Raw genomic sequence first — 23,061 nt, forward strand, 5'->3', positions numbered from 1 at the left:
TATCAAACAATCATGAGAAGCTACAGGGGCAATGAGTGCATCTATTTTAATTTTTAATACATCAAATATTTATAAATGAAACCCATATAAATAAATGCTCTTTTGGGTTCCGCCTTAATTTTTAAAAGTGGGAAGAAAAAAAAATTAAGAAGCTGCATAGCCAGGAGGCTGCAGTATTGATAATCTTCTGCTTGTTGCCTTTTAACCTCTAAATCAATAGAAAAGCTGCATAGGCTGTGAGGTCCCTATTTCTCTGTGACACTGGAATTAAAGGCTAGAAGTTAGATGGAGAACATCTTGGAAGATAGATGGAGGCAGCAGAAATTACTGTCACAAAACGGTCAGGATATGAAGATGTCTCCTTGATCTGGAGAGAAGAATTTTCAGCACTCTGGATCCAGCATCCAGTTGCCTTTTCAGACATAATGCCTCCCGCTAATCCACAGAGCCTCAGTTTGCCATTCCTCCCCAGAAACGTGACCTCAAATTCTTGTTTCTAAGGAAGCAAAAAAGTACGAAGAAGTGGCAAAAAAAATTTGATGATCCAAATCTGCTTGTATCTGGAATCAAAGTACATTAAATCCTATATTCTGCTTCTTTTGAAAATCTTTAAAAATTGAAGTTTGCAAGAATGTAAACATTATTCATAGTTGCCTGTGCAATTGTATTCTATGATTGCATGCTCTAAAATTAGGCAGTTTGCTTTTTAGAATGAAATAATAACTCACAATATAAACAATAATGCAGTATAAATCTCAAATACTTTTATGCTTAATGAGAGGGCATTAAGAATGTCCTTATTGATTCACTCATATCTTGAATAATCCTGCAGGCTGGATTGGTACCAGGGAAAAGTCTTCTGACTGTAATCAATCCCATTCCTAATAGAATTAGTTATATATAAAATAATCCTTTTTTAAAAAAAATAGAGAAAATATCAGAATCACATCCATCCTCCCCAACCCCCATTATTCTATTGTTGCCTTTCAGAGAAGTTTCTGATAACAACATTTTAGCTTCTATTACTTTTAGGAGTTAAGGATTTTCAGAAGTTAGTATTGTGATATTTTCTCCTCCACTAGGATCTAGATATAATCTAGGGTTATAATACTCAGTTTGTAAATTACAATTTTCAAAACAATTTATTGACTGTCAAGTGGTGCTGTATTTGACAGAGTGGATTTTATTCCAAAGAACTGAAAGCAAAGAGCAAACATTTTAAAGAGTTCTAGTGCTTTGGTAATCAATTAAAAACAGCATTAAATGTGTTTAATGTTGTAATTTTAATGTTTCCCCAAAAGATAGCTTTATTGAAATGGTTGTCAACCCTGAAGTTGGCTGAACTGTGGCCATTTTATTTTTTGTAGTCTCTATGGAGGTTTCTTTTCTCACTGCTTCAGGGCTCACACAGCGTGGAGCGAAGGGGGCGGGGGGGTTGTAGAGATTAGCTGGGGGTTGTAGTCAAAATAAAATTCTTTTCCCTGGGAATCAAGGACGTTCGCAGGTGTCCGCAGGGTGGAGACTGAGGTCATCTAGCAACTGGGGTGTATGCTGATTGGCCCATATGACCGAGACTCTGGGGGGAAGTGATAAAGTTTTACTTTTAATTGGGGGGAAAACCAGCTCCAACTTAGAGCCCGTTTTCCACCAGGAATATGCCAATTTGATATGTCCTAATAAAATGTTCTTTGAGGAACTTTGCTTCGGCATTCTTATTGAACTGGGATGTATTCCTTAGAACCCTGACAATGGTACTATTAAAAGAAAACTGGTTGATCAGATATGATTTCAGCCTTGGTCACTTGACTCAAGCATAGGTCCATTGCCTTTGCTTTTTTGAGTGTGTGAAAATCCCTCTGATTCTGTGAGGACTTTCCTTTCCTTTTAGAAACTGAATAACTAGCATTGGAAGTATTGGGCAGAAACTCTGATTTCTCTCTTAAAGAGGTTGTTTCATTTGATTATGCTGATGCCTTAGGCTGGTCTCATTGAATGGTGTTCTCCTTTCAAGTTTGGTGAAAGAGGTGTGGGGAAACAGTTTATAATTGCTGCAAATGCAAATTACTTAGAGCTAGATGTTATTTTTCGACCTCTGATGGTTAAAAAATTGTTTAAAAGCTGTTAAGCTTTTGTGAGTCTGAAGTCTTTTCATAAATTTGCAATAAGCATTGGTGACAATAGATTCAGGAAACTGCCAGAAGCATCTCTTATCTCTGCTTCTCTCGCTGTGTCCCCTACAGCCATTTCCATTACACTAATGCTACTTATACACTGTTCACTACTGGGCTGCCACAGGGTTGGTGGCTCCTTGCTGTTCAGTAATATGTTTTCTTCTAAACTTGATGGTTAGTCTTGAGAAGCAGTAAAGATAAGAGGTTGTTATTTTTCAGCAAGTTGAGTGTTAGGTTCAATTAAATGGAATGAAGGGCAAATCAAATGAAGTCCGGTTTCATTCACCATTCCAATTAAGTTATTGGAATTCGTTTAAAAAGTATTTTGGTAGTAAATTCACTTTAACAAAATCAAGTAATTCACTCAGTCAAACTTAACTTGGGAGGATACATATATAGCATTAGTTACATATTAGCTCTAGAAATTCTAGAGCCGTGGTGGCACAGTGATTAAAATGCCCACAGTCTGGAGTTTGATCCTGATGGACTCAAGGTTGAATCAGCCTTCCGTCCTTCCGAGGTTGGTAAAATGAGGACCCAGATTGTTGGGAGTGAAATAATGACATTGTATCCCACCCAAAGAGTTCTGTAAAGGACTATGAGCAATATATACTGTAAGCCTATGTGTTATCGCTATTGTGAAAGATATTACCTGCATTTATGTAGCTAAGTTATGACATAGCAAGCTTGGAACATCAGAACATAAAATGAATTATTGGATAAAAGGCTACTTACTTCAAGATATGCATCTTACAATACCAAGCATGTGCCTGAAGGTGCTTCTAGACTATTTAAATATAATTTTAATTTTATATCTGTGTGAGTCACTAAGATTGGTTTTGGAGTGAACATCTTTGGCTCATGGTGGAAGTCCCCGGGAAACAAGAGAGTGGACTTCCACATTTATGAGGCTAGGGTAAAAGTGGCCCTTCAATTGATTTATTTTGTCCAATATGTCAGCTGCCTGGATAACAAATCCAAAAGTATTAGCTACTGAGCTTACCTTAAGAACTCCACATTTACATTTCACAAGCCATGTTATTGTAAAAAAATTGATTTGGATAAAAAAAAAAGAAAGATTTGCCTACTAAGGCTATTCTCAAACACTATAAAGATGTCCTGCATACCAGAGAGGGTAATACTGAGCCAATACAGGAATATAGATATTTATCACACAGCCATTTTTCCCTTACAAGGCTGAGTAGCTTGTTGTGAGACTGGTTTAGAATAAGAAGCAACTCAGAAAGGGGGGGGGGGACCCATACAAATAATTGCTGACCCCTGTGATCCAAAATCCTGCTGTTTTCAAGATCCTGGATAATTATTTCAAAGTGAAAAAATGCTGGGAGATTGTATCGCCAGTCCTTCATATCATGTATTCTTTACCTCTTGTTCCTGAAATTTATAGTTTCTATTGCATTTACTCAAAGCTGGTGTCATGTCCAACTCTGTATTATTTATTTATTTATTTATTTATTTATTTATTTATTTATTTATTTATTTATTTATTTATTTATTTATTTATTTATTTATTTATTTATTTTTTATACCACCCCCTCTCCCGAAGGACTTGGGGCGGTGAACAGCCAAAATTAAAAAAAACATGCAATATAAACATTAAAAGAGTATAAAACAAAATTAAATTTATCTTTGGCTTCCCTCAATTTAAAAACCCCTTACCCATAAAATTCACCAATTAAAATTTTTTTTTAACCCAGCCTGGCTTGCAGAAATAAAAAAGTCTTCAGGGCCCGGTGGAAGGTCCGGGATCAGTTGTATCCCTGGGAGTAGCTCATTCCAGAGAGCGGGTGCCCCCACAGAGAAGGCTCTTCCCCAGGGGGTCGCTAGCCGACATTGCCTGACCGACGGCACCCTGAGGAGGCCCTCTCTGAGGGAGCGTATTGGCCGGTGGGAAGATATCGGTGGCAGAAGGTGTCTCGTAAATAACCGGGCCCTAAGCCATGGAGCGTTTTGAAGATGAGAACCAATACCTTGAAGCGCACCCGGAAGACCACTGGAAGCCAATGCAACTCACGCAGGAGAGGTGTCACGTGGGAGCGCCATGTTGCCCCCATAAGTACCTGCACGGCCGCATTCTGCACCAGTTGGAGCCTCTGAGTGCTCCTCAAGGGGAGCCCCATGTAGAGAGCGTATAGATAGAATATTAGTCACTGAAATTAATTTTAGGAAAGAAAAAAATACTTTCCAGATTAAATTGCAGCAATTGTAAGGTTGAAAAGCAACCAAGAATATTGGAGAGGGGCGGGGGGTTGTCTTTGAATCTGACTTTATGAAGGAACCAATGACAGTCCTGCTGTCAAGTTTTTAGTTTCGAGATGGATAGTAAAATCTTTATGGTTAATAGGATTCTAGGAACAGCCATCTCCAAAGCAAGGAACTAGAGGCCAAAACAATTTTGGTTAGTCCTATCCTGATGTTACTTCATAAAGGCTAGTGCCTGCCTTTTAAAAACAAGTATTCTTCAGAATTCAGAGCTGTCAATCCCTTGTACTGAATAGAGAGCTCTTACTATTGTGGGAGGTTTGAATGACTTCTCCATTGCATTATAGCTCTTTTTCAGTGCTGCAAACCAAAGTGTCTCTTATTAAAACACTCAGATGTGATCAAGGCATCTGCTATTAAGAGAAGCAAAGAATAGCGAGATGTAGGTATTTTTCTGCCTTGAATGGATTTGTGAATAGCAGTTTGCCATAAAAGAAATTAAGGCGTGCTTCTTAAAAAATACTAATCCTGTCTTGCCATTTCCCCTCATCAGTAGTGACAATTGCCTGAGCTTAATATTATCTGAAGATAATATATTTGGGCAAAGAGTGACTGTGGACTCATTTGTATATTGTATGCATAGACGCTGTATTTACTCATCATACTACTTCCTGTCAGGATAAGCAGAACACAGATATGAAAGTCTGAACCAAATGAATTAAAGACACAAGATAAAAGACACAGAAGTAGTTTATACTAGCACTATTCATTATTCCTCCCCGTGTCCCTGCTTCCGTCATGTTAATACACTGACTCATATATGACCTTTTATTTTTTAAACTTCTCTTTAAGAATCTCTTCAGTTCCATTCAACCACAACCTTTTCCGCCTCTCCTTTCAACAGTCTCTGTGTTTCATAATAAACATCATCCTGCAGGGAATCTATTTCTATCCAGACCTCATTATCAAATGAAATAGATCTAGAAGATCATACAAGAAAACCAGTTGTTCTTTGAGCAAATAAATTTCCAAAAACTGATATTATTGCATATATATATATATGTGTGTGTGTTTTCTGAGGTTTTCGCGGGTGTTTGTATGTAGGTCTTTGGTTATTCGGGTTTTCTCCCACGTAAAATTGGAGGTGTCTTGGCAACGTTCTGACGAAGTCTCATTCGTCATCTTCAGGCTGGTGTTCTCAGCTTCGTGCTTCTAGGAGCAATGTGTGTGATCACAGCTGTTTCTTCCTTTTAACTGCCAGTGGGGGTGTGAACTGATTGGGTGGGAGCTTGGCTGTGTTCTGATTGGGTGGAGGTGTGTTCTGATTGGTTGGGGGTTTGGCTGTGCTCTGATTGGATGGGGGGTTGCCTGTGCTCTGGTTGGTTGGGTGTGTGTTCTGTTTAGGTAGGGGCTTGGTTGTGCTCGGGTTAGTCTGAGTAGCAGGGGGATTTGAGCTGGTGAGCTGTGCTGCTGTTGTTTGGCTTCATGTTTGTGGCCGTGCCATCTCTTCATGTTGGGTGTCAGTCTGCTTCATGTATGGATTGGAGGGTTTTAAAGTGGCTAATGATGCAGCTGTGGTCTGGCTTCTGGTCCGTGGTCATGCCTGATCATCAGTGTGGGTTTGAGTCTGCTTTCTGCGTGGATGTGTGGTGGTTACATCCTGTGTGGCTCTCGTGAGTGTGGGTCTGGTGTCATTCTTTGTGTTAGGGACTCGTTTGTGAATAAGGGCGGGTTTCCAAATGGCTGGCAGGCGGGAGGTATCATCTCGTTTATTCATGCTGTGTGGACGTTTTTCTATCTCGATGGCTTCTCTGATTATTCTGTTGTTAAAGTGTTCAGTTTTGGCGATAGTTCTGGGCTTTTTAAAGTCAATATCATGTCCTGTGGCTTTGAGGTGTTGGACCAACTGTTCTTCCCTGGTCCAACACCTCAAAGCCACAGGACATGATATTGACTTTAAAAAGACCAGAACTATTGCCAAAACTGAACACTTTAACAACAGAATAATCAGAGAAGCCATCGAGATAGAAAAACGTCCACACAGCATGAATAAACGAGATGATACCTCCCGCCTGCCAGCCATTTGGAAACCCGCCCTTATTCACAAACGAGTCCCTAACACAAAGAATGACACCAAAGGATTAGCCATTGAGTGATCTAACTGCTCATGCATTCTCCCTCCAGCTTTGTATGGACTTTCACATTGTAGAAGTTACAACTCCGCCAACAAAAAAAAGCAGAACTCTACCAACAAAAGGAAGACCTGATGGGATATCACTTCTGTTTTTAGAAAGACACAAAATAAATAGTAGAGACAGACAAGGGGTGTATATCCCTAAGCATTATTCTATAATGGTACACTTTCTTTTTTTAGAAGAGGATGTGGAGAACTTTGATGTAACAAACCTGTCTCAAGATGTGCTGCAAAGCATCGAAGCTGACAGCTTTTGGTGTATGAGCAAACTGCTGGATGGGATCCAGGTAGGACATTTATCTGTACTGACTCTCAGGTCTCCAGGGAACCTCTTCCTTGGATAATTCAACCTCTGCTATTCCCAGCCACTTCTGCTGCTTCATGGTCACCCAGGGATAATGTGGAGTCTACACTTTCATAATTTTACCTGCTTTGGCCTCTACACTGAAGGCAATGTACAAAAGCAAGTGCATTCCATGCTTTAAAAAAAGAATTATTCAGTTATCTAAACATTATGTCTCCCAAATGTTCAATTTGAAACATGGCAATCTACTGTATTACTATGCAATCATTTGTTTTATCATTCATTCTATATTTGTTTAATTTATTCTGGATTTATTAGTTCTAGAGAAAGAGAAGGAATCACATGGATACTGAAAGAGCATTTTTTTAGTCCTTGAAAATCTTAATAATGCTTTTGTCTGCTTAAATTCCTGTAGTTATTACAAATGTACAGTCGGGCATGTCTTCACAGCTCTAATGGCTGGAAACATAATGTAAAACTAATACAAAATTCTCAGGAAACATAATATTAGTTTAACATTATGCAGGTTTTGTCCATAATGTGCAAAAGCGATATTCAAATCAATACAATGTAGCTCAATTTGATCAGAGACACTATTGTATAGACCATAAAATGTTTGATGTACAGATAGAGGTTATTTATCCACATACATTTTTATGTATGTGGATAAGCAAGTGGGCTACTGAGGGAATTTTACTGCTTTTGACAGGAACATGGTAATCATAGTAGCAGTTTAAATTTATATTATTTTAACGTGTGTCACTTCAAAAACAGAATTTTTGAAAGTCTTGTAGGGGATCTTTTTTGTAATATACTGGTATCTTTAATTTTGAAAATATTGTATACATAGGAAATAATTTCTATAATTCGTGGAAAACCAGGGTTTCTAGAATGTCTTATAACCAGATGAAATCAGCAGTTTCTCCTATTTGTTCATGCTGTGTTGAATAAACAAATTGAGAACATCAAGTTATTATGTTACAGACAGTTAAAGAGGGCAAGAAATGGTTAATACCCAATTCTCACCACCATTTTCTATTGCATATGAACATTCCATAAGGAGCATATCCATCAGATATGTCCCAAATATCAGAAAATTATGGTAGGGTCTATTGGATATATAGAATTTCATATTTTATTTCTGGCATTTTTGGAATGGTCTGCTTGAAAGCCCTGGAAAACCATCTTCAATAACTAAAAAGGTATAAACCTGTTTGCTGGTCTTGCATCCTCTTAAACGCACAATATATCTTTGCTTCAGGACAATTACACATTTGCACAACCAGGGATCCAAAAAAAAGTCAAAGCACTGGAGGAACTTGTCAGTCGTATTGATGGTAGGTGAATTTGAGTTTGACATCTACAACTGAATTGTAACACTCATGGATTCTCACTTGAGAGAAAAACATAGGGTGTGGAAAACAAACAGTTGACATGAGACCAAAGTCATAGGCTCTTTTTCTCAATTGTCTTAGGTGACAATCAGACTGGGATGTTGATGTCCTTAAGGCATGTTAGAAATAGAATACTCTTGGGAAGAAGGGGTGAATAGGAAGTCATAAACTGATAGGCTCGTAAGAAAAAAAAATAGCAGAAAAGGGGCTAAAATTTATAAAATGTAAGTAAAAGGCATTTTGTATGGGCAGCCCCCCAAAATGACCACATTGATGATAGGTTTTAAATAATTGCTATGTCCACAGTTGTGTTTATAAGACTTTAAGAACTCTAGCATTTGAACTTCCCAAAATTCTAATGGGAAGCTCTTCCATAGTGTGGGTGCCAGTGACAACAGGAGTTTCTCATATTCAAATAGAATACAGTAGAATATATGTAGCTCAGGGTTGATCTGTGGAGTCCATGGTGCTCTCTGAGCTTGGCTGTTTGTAGACATTTGATTACCCAACTAGGTAACATCATCAGTGCAAGTCAATATGGGTTTTTTCCCTATTTACCTACAGTAGCTTGCCTTTCCAACATCGTTGGTGGAAATATAGTTTTTTCTTTCCTAGTTTCTTGATAGAAACTGCCAGAAAAACAGAAGTTTTTCACATTCCCCAAATCTCAAATGCAGGCTAAGCATCCTATCTGAGATGCAGGAACCAGATGGATAGAAGTAGGCAGCCCTGTGGGACATGATAGGTCAAAACCGTTGAATTGTACTAAGAAGTAGAACAGAGACAGCAAGCAAAGGTACTGTTTCATGGAGATGTGATTTCTGCTAATGACAGCAAATTGATCAAATATTTACCATTTGCAAATAAAATGTCCTGTTTCAGAGCAGGTACACAGTCACTTTAGGAAGTATGAAGTGGAGTACTTGCAGTTTGCCTTTCGCTGGATGAACAATCTCCTAATGAGGGAGCTTCCTCTTCGCTGCACCATTCGCCTTTGGGACACTTATCAGGTATGAGTACATAGACTACCCCAGTTCCTTGTTGGAAGCCCGTCTTGATAAAAATGGTGCCATGTGACTTTACTCAGAGACCTTTTCCTAGCAATAATCTTACATGGAAGCAGGCAGTAGTATACTCAGATCACTTATTTATTTATTTATTTGTTGGATTTATTTAGCCACCCATCTCACGTTTGTAACTCTGGACAGCTCAAGCGATTAAATTAGCAAGAGAAAAAACTGTCAAAACAATTACAACAAAACCATTAAAAATGATTAAAGCAATTAAAGTACTATAAACAAACAAACGAAAAATACAAAAGTGCATTCAGACTCTTGAACACAATGCAACCATTTTGTGGGCTTCATATTTCTGAATGCAAAACCAACTTTTCAGGGCCATCTGGAAGGCCAGTTTTCTCCCAGGATTCTAGAGGATAGGTCTTTACAGCTAGTCCTTGACTTATGACCACAACTGATTCTAACATTTATGTTGCTAATTGAGAGAGTTGTTAAGTGAATTTTGGCATATTTTATTTATTTATTATTATTCAAACTTCTATACCGCCCTTCTCCTTTCGGACTCAGGGCGGTGAACAGCCAAAATAAAAACATTTATACATAACATTGCAATTAAAAATAGATTTAAAATAATTAATAAATTTGGCCCATAATTTAAAACTTGTCAATTTAAAATCAGTATCAAAATTTTAAAACCAACCCTAAAATCAAGACAGACCGGCTAACTGAAAAAAGTAAGTTTTTAGGGCCCGACAAAATTTTATGACCTTTCCTCCCACAGTTGTGAAGTGAATCACTGCAGCTGTTAATTTAGTAATACAGTTGTTAAGTGAATCTGGCTTCCCCATTAACTTTGCTTGTTAGAAGTTTGCAAAAGGGGATCTCATGACCCTGGAACACTGCAGCCATCATAAATATGAACCAGTTGCCAAGCATCCAAATATAAATCATGTGACCATGGGGATCCTGTCAGAGTCATAAATGTGAAAAATGGTTGTAAGTCACTTTTTGCAGTGATGTTGTAACTTCAAACAGTCACTTAATGAACTGCTGTAAGTCAAGGACTACCTGTATAAGATCATCACAAAATAGAGAGAGAGCTCTGCCACTCTCCTTGCACATAACTTACATGTATATCCACTATAAAATGTAGAAAAGCAGTGAGAAATAAGGCATGCTGATAACAGTGGTTGTAACCCCAAGTGATGTGTTTTTTTCAGTCTGAGCCTGAGGGATTCTCTCATTTCCATTTATACGTCTGTGCTGCATTCTTGATTAAGTGGCGGAAAGAGATTTTGGATGAAGAGGACTTCCAGGTAAATCATCAGCAGGCAACCACATTTAGAAAAGGATGCAGTGTAATTATCCTGCTTGAAAACGTATTTATTTCAGCGAAGAGAATAGAATGAATATGTACAGCAGTATTTCTGTTCTGTGATTACAGGCATGAAATAACTTTACCCAGAGATGCAGACATTTTCTTTGAGTGCTTTAGTAAAATAATTTCCACAGCTGTAATATCTGACTTTCTAATATCTGATTGTCTGTAAGTAAAGCAGGAAGTGAAGATTTCGTGTTTAAGGCTTTGACCCTAATCCTGAGATGGTGTTTTTCCCCTCCACTGGTTATCAGGTTCAATACTGCCTGAATCAGAGCCCCAATTACTATGGTTCATATTGAATTGAATGTAGGTTTATTGAATTGAATGTAGATTGAATTGAATGTAGATTATTTTGGTCCAGGCTGCCTGGGTGGTTTTGTGTTTTATATGTTTTTATGGATGTTTTGCTTTGGTATGTCTTCCAGAGTCCATTGAAGTTGGGCCACGATAATAAATTTGAATAAATAAAATAATGCAACAGAAATGCAATGCCACAAAAACATAAAAGCACTTTTGCACATTTAAAGTCAAGGTCATATCTCTGAGCTGTCTCTTTTCCACATTTTAGGGCCTTCTAATGTTATTACAAAATCTACCGACCATACACTGGGGCAATGAAGAGATTGGACTCCTCCTTGCCGAAGCCTACAGACTAAAGTACATGTTTGCAGATGCTCCCAATCACTATCGTCGATAGGTAGTCGAGTACTGCCTTTGCTTCTCATTGTGCTGGCACAGTTTCAATCACTGTGGCATTCGATCACCTAAGCCCTCGGACACACTGACCAGGAGCCCAATCTTTGCTGTAAAAACGCTCCCATCAGACTTCTGTCTTCACTTTGTGTGTGCCTGCCTGCCACTCCATGTGTGGACGTGCCACTCCAGAAACCATTAGTGTCCTGCTGTGATGGTGGCCTGAGCTTGGATGGAAGTGAAATGAATAAACAGAACTTCTGAATGACCTCCAAGTTTCAGCCTAGATAGTCTTAAGTCTTGCAGCCTCTTGTTAACCTTCTAAGCACAGACAAACTCATGCACTTCCTGTTTGGCCTGTTTTTATTTTATTTTTTCTTGTTTCCCCCATTTCTTCTTCGGCGGTTGTTTAAACTCCCCAATGAAGATGCCTTACAAAGAGTCCTGCCCAAGAGAAGGCAGTGCTGTTGAACACAAGACACTCTCAGGCCTTAGCTTCACTCTGCATGTCTGAAGAAATGAGGCATTTCAGGCATTAACAAAAGACATATATACTCCATGTGCATGCTGCCACATTCCTCTTGTGCAGCATCTTTGTGTAGGATGGTCCATACACATTGAAAAGGCTGGTTAGTTCATGCACAATTCAGAAAATACAAGTGAATAAAACAGAACTCCACCTGTGATTGTTGGACTGCCTAACCTGGTATGTGCACTGACCGTAGGGGGGGAGGGGGGAGAGCTGTGCTTTCCCCCCCTTCTTTTTTAGAGAAAAGAAATCCTTTCTGTGACAATGACACTCCTGTAAGGCATTATATGTAAATTGTGTTCTTGTGTATATGGGTAAAGGTTGTACAATATAAGTCGTCTGTTTGTAGCAGATATGATTTTATATTTATAGTCTGCCTCTCTGGCGTACAAACGCTGCCTAGGTTACAAATAATGGGCCTCCTACTTCCTCTGTCCATCAGGTTTTGAAGCTGTCAACACATCTGCACTAGCACATTTATTCTTCCCCAGAATGCACATTTCATTTTTATCAGAAAAAAAAAATGACTCCAAAGCTGAATGACATTGCATGACCTCCTGTGCCAAGGAATTTGAGGGTCTGAAGATTTTTAAAAACTTGCTGCTGAACCATGAATTTCATGGAATTTTTTTCTGCAGGGTGCCTGCACTTCCCAAACAGCACTTGAGCTTGCCCTTGTGGAAAGCAGTTCTCCTCCAGCTGCGGCAAAGTACATTGCTATGGCCATGTCTTTGACAAGGTTTGTGTCCCATCCTGTATCTTTTGGATGTTTATGCTCAGCTATACCCACCCTTTCTCCAGGCAGAGATCTCTTCTTTCAAGGCTCCAACCTCTTCTGGGGAGGCAGCAGCTTTAATACACTTCTTGTCCTCTCCACTATTATTGCAGTGTGACTTCCAGTGAAAAAAGAAATATATATATATATTAATTGACTGGTTTATGCAGGCAGCAGTACAATCTCATTAGTGCCAAGCTTTGACCTCTCAGATCACATTTGTTTCCATAGGCCGAATTCTTCAGATTCTGCTGGGCTGACTTCGGCTTGTTTCATCAAACTTCCAACTGCATCCATCTCATTTTGTTTTTCTTCTTGGAGTTAAAAAGGAAAAGCAATCTCCTGGTTTTTTTTTCAGTGAGGGTGTTGGGGGGGATATTTGAGGTAGAAGAACACAAGACCCTTGCCATAATTCAGACACCAAGCAGTGTTTCTTAAGTTGCTTTCCTAACCGGGAATTGCTTTTTCAGGCATTGACTGGATTTTCCTTTGTAAGTGTGTATGTGTGAATTTGTTGTTTCCATTCAGACAACAACCTGGTGGTCATTAGTTTAATATGACTGATTAAAAAATATTCCTACTTGTGTCACCAGTCTTTTCTTCTTAGGATTTCATGAGGTTATTAATGGAGCAACCAGAATGTGGAGAATCTTCCTCTCTCTATCAATTCTGAGTGACTTATTTTTAGTGAAAATTTTCTTTGAAAATCTTCACTCTAAGCTTTCTCCTGCTTGTGGTGAAAATTCCTCCATATAAACTACAGAATATTACACATTAGATGCACAACACATGGATTGCATATGAATCTGCAAAGTCTTTTTAGAGCACCCAACCAGGCAGAAGTCAAAATATTTTTGCTTCTCAGTATTCCTTGACAACTTTTAAAATTCATATTGGGCCAATTTTTATCAGGAAAAGTCTCTTCTTTAATCATTTTGCTTCATATAAATGTTCCTTGTCTGATACTAGATAAAGAGGCAGAGGAGGGAAAATGCAAAGTGCCTTGTTTTTTTCAGTACCTTGCCAGAATTATTTGAATAGTAACACTATTTTTAGGAATCAGAGAAAATCTGATTGCTCTGCCTGCCAATTTCACAATTTAGCAAAGATCAGGAATATTTATGAGTAGATCTCTGGGTAGTTAATCGTGCATTCTACTAGTTTAGCAATACCAAGCATACTGCCTACAATAGACCATTAAGATCCCTGATCAGTACTAACTTGTATATAAGATTTGCATCCATGCAAGCAGGTGAGTGATGTGAATCAACAGGTAGTTTCCCCCAGAATTATCTTTTTTACATTTGAATTTAAATTGGTGAATGTCTGAATTCTGTTAAGATCTAAATGTAAGCAAGAAAATATATCTTGCCTGAAATTTAGCCGCCTTTCTCCTGCAATGGGATTACTAAATGGAAGAAAACTTTAGGTTTCAAAGGCAGCACTTCTGTCATTCCACACAGTCTTATCAAAAATTCTACCTGATTCTGAGCTTCTGTAATATGCAATAGAGCCATAAACTGGCTTGAGAAAGTTATGCTAAACATTTTCACTGAAAGCAGTTCTACATTGCTACAGCATTTTTCAATAGATCTCTAAAGAACCTTAGAATGAAGGATCGTTCCTTTCTCAGGTTACCCATTAATGGAGCCGTTACTCTTGCAATGGTTCATTAGATTGTGGATTTTGTTGCTTAGGCTTGCTGGTCTGAGCTAAAGATGGTCAAAGATGATAGAAAGATGCTTCAACATTGTTTTGACTCCACACAACAATACAGGAATTACTATGCTGTGGTAAGTCTCATCGTATTGCTCCCTTCGCTTTTTCCCACTGCCCATTAGCCAGAGTAGCTTTTATGTACTGTACATATAGACCTACAATAGATATAATTAAAACATAAATATATTTTTAATCTAGAGAAAAGTGCTCATAACTGATGGGGAATCATTCTATTTTTCATGCAGTCAGGACTGGGCACAGTGGGTCACTCAAACTTTCTCTCCCCCACCCTAAGTTAATTACTATTAAAATAAAAAGTTCATTGGAGTGGAACAAACGTAATTACTTTTGGGGGAGCCTAATTATCTGCATTTATTGCCAGTGCTTTGTTGTAATTGATTGCTAATGGTCTGCTTCACTCTGGAATTATCTAATTAATACCTCTACCAGGAAAAAAACACAGATTCTATTTGAACATGCAAGTGTCCTGTGATATTGATTGGGTGCCTCAGCTGTATTCCCTTTGTTCTACCTGAGTGCCTTCTACATTCCTAGTCTTGGGTGCCTTGCCATATTAATGCCAGTAGACCAGCCAGATGCCGTCCAGATACCATCTTTTTGTAGGCCACCCACTTAGAAAAGCTGTGTTACGCTCCATTTCTGCAGTACAACTTTTTTGTTGCTGAAAGCAAATTCACAGCTATGATGCTGCAGGCTTTATGTCTTGTTCACAAATGTATGTATCTAACCCGATTTCACACTTCACTACTCAATGTGTTGCTTAAATATATGAGCTGATGCCCTTGCTTTTGAACAAGGATAGAAATGTTTAGTTTGGGGCCTAATTCATGACGGGTCATTTATTTTTGCAGGTCTTCAGATGGCTCTGTGGTCATCAGATGTTAATGATTCACATGGTTACAAGGTGCAGCGGCCATTAATACATCTGTTACTTTTTGATTGGTCTTAAACCAGTTAGTTTATAGTATATGTTGGTGCCTTTTGTGGACTTTATCTTGCTAAAGATAAATGTGCTCTTTTGGAAAATAATTATAATAGAATACCACACATAAAGGGACTACCTAGAAATACCTTTTTAAAAATACCCTCTTAATTTTGAAAAGCTGCTTGTCCGATCATGAACAATGGTTAGAACTAATAAAGCTGTATAGAATATTCCTTGAGAAAGGAAATCATGCCAATCACACGCACGCTATTTGTAGTAAAATTTGAGAAAAGCTGTTGTTTACATATATGCCTACATCCCCATGATCCTATTTTCTTTCTGGGTAAGCAATGTTATACAATCCAGACAAGATATACAAAATAATGTGCAAATTAAATTCAAAGCATGCCATAAGAGAAAAGAAAGGGAATCAGAAAAATTGAATGTAAAATTTGAAAGGTACCTTAGGAATTATCTAACCAAACTGCCATGTAGCAAAATAGGCAGCACTCACTTTTGCATATAGTTATTCTCACTTATTTCAGGAAAAATTCATTAGTCACCACGTATATCCTCAGGTTTCTTCTTTTTCCCTTTGCAATGAACTTTCTACCAAGGGAGATAACAAATTTATCTGCTTGCTTTAACTTTTCACCATTTATGTGTAATTTGGAACTGTTCAGATTTCTTGGCAAACCCAATCACTTTAGTGTATTAATTTTGAGATCCATACTCCTTGTTGTATCAGCTAGACTAGATTACCTAAAATAGACTAGCTGATGTAATTTGGGAATAGGGCAGGTCCAGTTCTCAATCCTTGCTTTCTGGAATATCTGAGGGCTTTATTTTTTTTCCCCACCCCAACAAATATATGAGACCAGTGAGTGAGGTTATCTGCCATCCAAGGGCTAATTTATCATCGCTACACTATTGGTACTCATTTACGGATTCAGTGACTTATTAGCCCCATCTGAGCTACTGGTCACAAGAGGACAGTAGGCTGGGGATCTATACAACAGCTTTCAATTTTTTTGTTCTCTTTAAATAAGTCAGTTGAAAATCAGGCCAGTTTATGGGACATATTTCTAGATTTCAACTCCTTCCTCTACTTTTAACAACACCACTAGCAGTAGCAGTTGCACTTAGACTTATCTACCACTTCATAGTCCTTTACAGCCCTCGGTTTACAGAGTCAGCATATTGCCCCCAGCAATCTGGGTCCTCATTTTACTGACCTTGAAAGGATGGAAAGCTGAGTCAACCTTGAGCCAGTCAGAATTGAACTCCTGGCAGTGAGCAGTGAGTTAGCCTGCGACACTGCATTCTAACCATTGCGCCATCGCCATGGTGGTAAATTAGCATTTACCACAATGACAGCCCAGGCAGCCATTACCGAGCTCTCTTCCCAATTCCACTACTTCTCTACCCATGCTGGAATAACAAGTGCCAATATTTTTCCTTTTGTAGGCATGTTTTTTGAGGATTGATAGAAAAAGCAGTTTTACAGTTTTTGCATATATTTGGCTACAAGGGGAAACTTGGCAGAATTTATGTCAATTTTACCCATTAAAAATGCATACAATAGAATACAATGAAGTGGAACACATAATACTGGACTGCTGTACTTGCACCAATTCAGAAGGAAAAAGACTTCTTGTAGTAGTGCTTCTCCAATATTTTAGAGTAGCCAAAGGAAGTATCATCCAGTCCAGGGATGGGTTCTACTTACATTTACTACTGGTTCGCAATGGGGCCACACGTGTGTGAGCAAAGCAAGCGCTCGCACGCTCTTCTGCGCATGCGCAGAAGCATTCTGATGATGTCAGGGTCAGTGGGAGGAGCCTTCCGCCGGTTTTACTATCGGTTCTATAGAATCAGTGCGAACCGGGGCAACCCATCACTGATCCAGTCCTTCCCTCCTAAAATAGTAGGTGGACCATCCTCATACTGAGGCATGTAGGGAATGTTCATTAGCCCTGGGTCTGCTTATTCTGTAAGAGGTGGCTAATCTGAAGTTACTTCCTCCTGCCTTTTTTCCTCAGGCACACATACACAGAGCACATACTCTTACATTCTCCTCCCGGTAGGGTGTAGACCAGTGGTGGTATTCAAATTTTGTTACTACTGGTTCTGTGGGCGTAGCTTGGTGGGTGTGGCTTGGCTTGGCGGGTATGCCAGGGCAAGGATACTGTAAAATCTCCATTCCCTCCCCACTCCAGAGGAAAGTTACTGCAAAATCCCTATTTCCTCCCAATCAGCTGGGACTCGGGAGGCAGAGAATAGATGGGGTGGGGCCAGTCAGAGGTGATATTTACAGGTTTTCTGAACTACTCAAAATTTCCACTACCGGTTCTCCAGAACTGGTCAGAACCTGCTGAAGGCCACCTGTGGTGTAGACAGGCTCTAACTATCTGTGTAATGTATTTCCAATAAATTAATTTTTGTTCTAGTATACAGAAAATATAAAACCTGTTTCAGTAATCATTGCTAAAATCAGGTTCTGTTCTTAAGAATGTTAACTTGTCAAAACTATAAACTCAGGATTCTAATCCAGTATTCACTTTGCCATTTTTCTGGCTGTACCAATCTCTTTATTTGATTACAATCTGAGTATTGGAGTGATAATTTATAACAATTGTCAGGTACCATATGTAGTTATCCTTGTAAAGTATTGTTTTTATGCTTTAATTTAATTCAACAAAGGAATGTTCATGCCAAGAGAAGAATTAAAGTGATTTCTGTGATGAGGTGGCCAGTCATAGACAAATTGTATGGGTGCTTGTTTTAAGATGCTTCTTGGTTTTGAAATATAAGTAGTCATTGACTTACAACCACAATTGGGACTAGAATTTCCATTACTAAGTAAGGCAACTGATAAGTGAGTCATGCCAGGTTTTACGAGCTTTTTGCCATGATTGTTAAGCAAACCACTGCAGTTGTTAAGTCATTAATCACATGCTCATTAAGCAAGTCCAGTATTCCCCCACTGACTTTGCTTGCTGGAAGCTGGCTGAGAAGGTATCAGGCATGAAAGACTAGGTCCACACATAAAGGTTCAATTAAGCTAAAAGCCTATGCACAGGAATCTTCTCAACCAATGGTCAGCACCTGATTAGTGTTAGATAAAAGTCAATAGCACACAAGGGGAATTACTGTATTTTTCAGAGTATAAGACGCACCTTAGTTTTGGGGGAGGAAAATAAGAAAAAAGCTGATTGGCAGGTGGATCGGCCTCCCGGAATACCCCCAATCAGCTGTTCCCAGAGGTGACTTTTAGCAACAGGTTCCTTGGTTGTGAGCTCTGTGCCTTGCTTGCTTTTTTTTTTTTTTTTTTTGCTTTTTTTCTGCCTCTGAAACTTCTGAAACTCCATTCCAGAAAAAACTTTTTTTTCTGCCTCTGAAACCTCCATTTGAGAAGCTGGGTGGGAGTATAAGACACACCCAGATTTTCACCCTTTTTGGGGGGATAAAGGTGTGTCTTATATTCCGAAAAATACGGTAGTTCACTTGTAGCTATGTAGGGATTCTAAGCTGATCCCTCTTTTCACTCCAACCCCAGGTTCCGCCATTCCTTCTCCTACAGAAGGTCACAAAGGTGATAACATGTTCCCAGGATGCTGCAACTGTTGTAAAAACATGCTGGTTTCCAGGCATCCAAATTTTGATCATGTGTCTATGAGGATGTTGCAGTGGTTGCAAGTGCAAGGACTGGTCATTAATCACCTTTTTCAGTGCTGTTGTAACTTCAGTCACTAAACAAATAGTTGAAAGTTGAGAAATACCTGTATTTAACTTTCTGCTGCTATAGTTTGCTTTTGTCCTACTAAACCAAGATAAATTAGCTTCATTTTATGAAATAGAAGTAACTGAATTTTAAAAAATAACAGGTGAACAAATGTGCTACTTCACAATCTACATGCAAATTGCATGTGGTTTTCTATGTAGCAACATTTTGCATGTGGAAATTCCAAATTATGCAAAAAGGAAGGACCTCACAGGGAATTGATATCATCCTGATCTGGTCTTGATATCTACTCAGATGTTTGCACATGAGAAACAGGCACTTGAGAGAAGGTTACTTCAGACTGAATCAGCAATTAGATAAACACAAAATAATCCATGATCCTCAAATTTATACAAAAGCAAGCAAAATCATCATCTCCAAGCTTATGCAAAATTGGAGAATTGCCAGAAGTTGAGATGGTTCCATGACTCCAGAAATCACATTAGCATTGCACAAATGCTATGAAAGTTGCATGACACAGTGAAAGTCAGTGCTTCTCTTCTACTTTGCAAGGAGAGTTCCATTCCGGAGGTCACAAGCACCTGACATTTCATTCACCTTTCCTATAGCATCATCATCATTATTATGTTTTGCTATTTTCCCCCCTGCCTGCACTTAGTCAGGCAAGCATTATGTTTTCTGACATGATAAAGAAAAAGTCAGCATGGCTCTCAATTAAAGGTCAGATCTGTCTGAATAGGTGGATTTCTAAATACCAGCCTTTCACTTCTGCACCTTCTCAGGCACTCACCTGTTGTTTTCATCATGGGACATAATGCCCTGGACAGTCACAGGCTCATTGGGATACTAATGGCTTGGTTGCAAACACATAATCTTGCTCTGAAAAACTCTTTGTAAGATGAGGTGCTCACAACTGCCAATCCTAGCTCATAGTTGCTTATCTTCAAACCCTTTGAAGCCACAATATACAGGTATTCCACATGTCTTACTAATAACAGTGGCATTTTAGCCCATAACATAATTTGTTTCACAGAAATTCACTGCTAGACCTACCATCACCTTAATTTTCTTCCAGAGTCTGTTCCCTCTCCCATCCTAACATTTTAACTTCAATAAGCTTCTAGCTTTTGGCTCAGCATTCATATTGGGGGAAAAGTTTAGCTAATGAAACCAGTAATAGCCTTTACCACATTTCAGATCCAGCCCTTGACTTCCTGAGAGCATATTACCCATTTAAGACAACAGGGCCAGGCAGCAGCACTTGCTGTCCTCTTGAACAGGGGTCTCCAACCTTGGCACCTTTAAGCCCAGAGGACTTCAACTGGAGGACTTCCTCCGTGCTTAAAGGTGCCAAGGCTGGAGACACCTGCTCTTGAATGTCCTGGGAAAATTAAGCACTTACTGTAATGGTATAAGCTTATCTGTGAAATCAATAGCAAGCTCCCCTATGTTTAATGGGGAAGTCAGAAGGTGAGTTGAAGAATTGGTATTACCAACACCAATCTTTGTCTGTACCTAACATCAGAGAGATTGGAAATTTGACTCAAGTGATATCTTTACTGGACAAACTAATCTATAAATTAATCAAGAAAGAAAAAAGAGTTAGTGGAAGAAATCTATCAAATATATTACTGATTGAAATCGACTAATCACTTGCAACAACATGGCACAGAATATGATTACCATCTCATGATTTATGAGCGCTTGATCTCCTTGAGACCACAGATGTAGCTTAAGCCTGACAATTAGTCTTTATAATCTGTACTTCAGTAGTTATCCTGTTTTTTTTCTTCATGTCCTCCACACACCTCAGATTTCCTGGAATAGTTTCTCAGTTGTTCCAAATGTACCCCTGCTCTTTTCTCACTGAATTATCTTGAACTACTTGTACTCTCTTAACATCCTCTGGTAATTTATACGAGAACAATAATGCTAGTCTACTTTGCAGGCTTCTAATTAAGCTAGAAAAGGTAACGATTAAATGATTTGCAAATTAACAGCTGTATCTAATGCTGATCGGCTTTTTAAAAATTAAAATCATCACTGTTTAATCATTTTAGAAGGTGCTTTGAAACCAACAGTTCAAAAAGGTAAATGAGAGTAGAGGGGTTACAATTTGCAAGGCCCGTGATGTAACCATGGGAACAGAAGAGGTCTCTGTCTTTTCATTTTGCAGCATCTTCAGTTTTTTGGGGTAGGAAGGTCAGGTTGCTTCATTACAACTTGCCCAACTGTGTTAAGTGTTGCCGAAGGTGCCATGAAGCGGGGAGGGTTTTTGCGAAGAGCCAAGTCAAGACAATTATTCCTGAAAGAGACAAGCTGAGAAAATAACTGTTCACACCTATTAATCCCTCAGCCCATCCCTCTGCCTAGAGTCCAACCCTGTCAAGCAAGGGATAGCACGGGAGCCTGGGAGCTGTGCCAACATGTGTTTTACAGTCACTGCATCAGAGTCAGGCTGTGTTAAGCTCACAGCAACACTAAGAATGAAGTATCTGGTCAGCAAAAATTGCTGCAAAGGGCTCTCAACTTGGAAGCTGCTTCTTGTTAATGAAAAGGGGGATAGATTGTTTTCCTCTGTTAATGTTTTCTAGGATGTTATTAGTCAGTTCTTGCCCTGTTATTCCTCTTAAAGTCTACTACTATATTAATATTTCACGTGTCTTTTGCAGCTTCTAGCTGGTTACGAAAGATTCATTTTAATTTTTTATTTTTTTTATTTTTTTATTTTATTTATTGTTTAAATTTTAAGGCCACCCAATTCCACAGCAGCAAATATCATATATCAGAGAAAAAGAATATAGACACCTGGAAAACAAAAGCCAAAAACAGGAAGGGGTTGAATAATCATCCTAGCCCAAGACCTGAAAGAAAAATCAACCTTTAACAATCTGCAAAAAGACAAAAAGGATAGAAGTGGTACAGATTTCCAAGGGCAATATTTTTCCTCAGGGCAGAAGCCATCACTGAGAAGACTCACTTGCTGGGTTCCACGCTGTAGCTCGCCATACAGGCAGAAATATACGGACACAGGTGGTCTCACAACTAACCAGGTCCTATGCCATGAAAGGCTTTGTAAGTCATAACCCTGAATTGTTCTTGGAAGACAAATGGCAACCAGTGCAGCTTATGAAGCAGCAGGGAAACCTGGGCAGCTGTGACACACTGTTGACTGTCTGCACTGCTGCATTCCAGACCAGCTGTAATTTCCAAGTGGCCTTCAATGACAGCTCTGTGTACAGTGCATCACAGTAGTTCAGTTGAGAAGTGACCAAGATCTGAAAGGCCTTCCAGTTTAGGAACAGATGCAACCAGAGCTCCTCTGTGAAGGCCTTTGCAAAGCTCTTGTGAAGAAGCCACCTATTTTTAAAGCACGGGCTGTAAGTATAGCAGGACCAATGGATTGCAAACTAATCTCAAATGGGGAATGTCCAACCTGATTAAAGACTGATTAAACATGAACTATCCCTAGAACCAAGGGGGAGAGGACATACAAACACAGCCACTCAGTCTTGTCAAAAATGAGCCTGGGCCTGTTCTTCCCTGTCCAGGCCTACATACTCCTGGCAGTCTGTCAGAACTTCAACTGCATCACTTGGTCAGCCCAGGGTCAAGATATATAATTGGATGTCATCAGCACATTGATGATAACTGACCCCAAACTGATGGATGACCTCACCCAACAGTTTCATGTAATATTAAACAAAAGGACAGAGAGAGTCAAGCCCTGCCTCATCCCCTGTCAACAACAATTGAAACCAGCCACAGAGAAAGGAGACCCACTGCAGAATAATGCCTCGCAGTCCCAAATGCTGAAAATGGTCCAGTAGGATACAGTACTGAAGGCTGTTGAGAAATCAAGGAACACTAAGATGTGTACACCGTTCTCATCCTGGCTCTGCCAGGATGCATGCATGCATGCATACATATACATACATACATACATACATACATACATACATACATAC

At 39.1% G+C, this 23,061-nt stretch overlaps 1 protein-coding gene across 1 annotated transcript in view; it reads left to right on the plus strand.

The window, feature by feature from the left end:
• Positions 1–11,654, plus strand: part of TBC1D22B (TBC1 domain family member 22B) — a 41,333-nt gene extending 29,679 nt beyond the window's left edge. The window contains exons 9-13 of the mRNA XM_034414688.3: positions 6,769–6,875; positions 8,154–8,229; positions 9,169–9,296; positions 10,526–10,621; positions 11,255–11,654. Coding sequence (XP_034270579.1) covers positions 6,769–6,875; positions 8,154–8,229; positions 9,169–9,296; positions 10,526–10,621; positions 11,255–11,383 — 536 coding nt within the window. The 3' untranslated portion in view covers positions 11,384–11,654. The remainder of the gene's footprint in view (positions 1–6,768; positions 6,876–8,153; positions 8,230–9,168; positions 9,297–10,525; positions 10,622–11,254) is intronic.
• Positions 11,655–23,061: the final 11,407 nt, after the last annotated feature.

The sequence above is a fragment of the Pantherophis guttatus genome, chromosome 3, assembly GCF_059756535.1.
Source record: "Pantherophis guttatus breed Tessera chromosome 3, ASM5975653v1, whole genome shotgun sequence".
In the NCBI taxonomy this organism is placed as follows: domain Eukaryota; kingdom Metazoa; phylum Chordata; class Lepidosauria; order Squamata; family Colubridae; genus Pantherophis; species Pantherophis guttatus.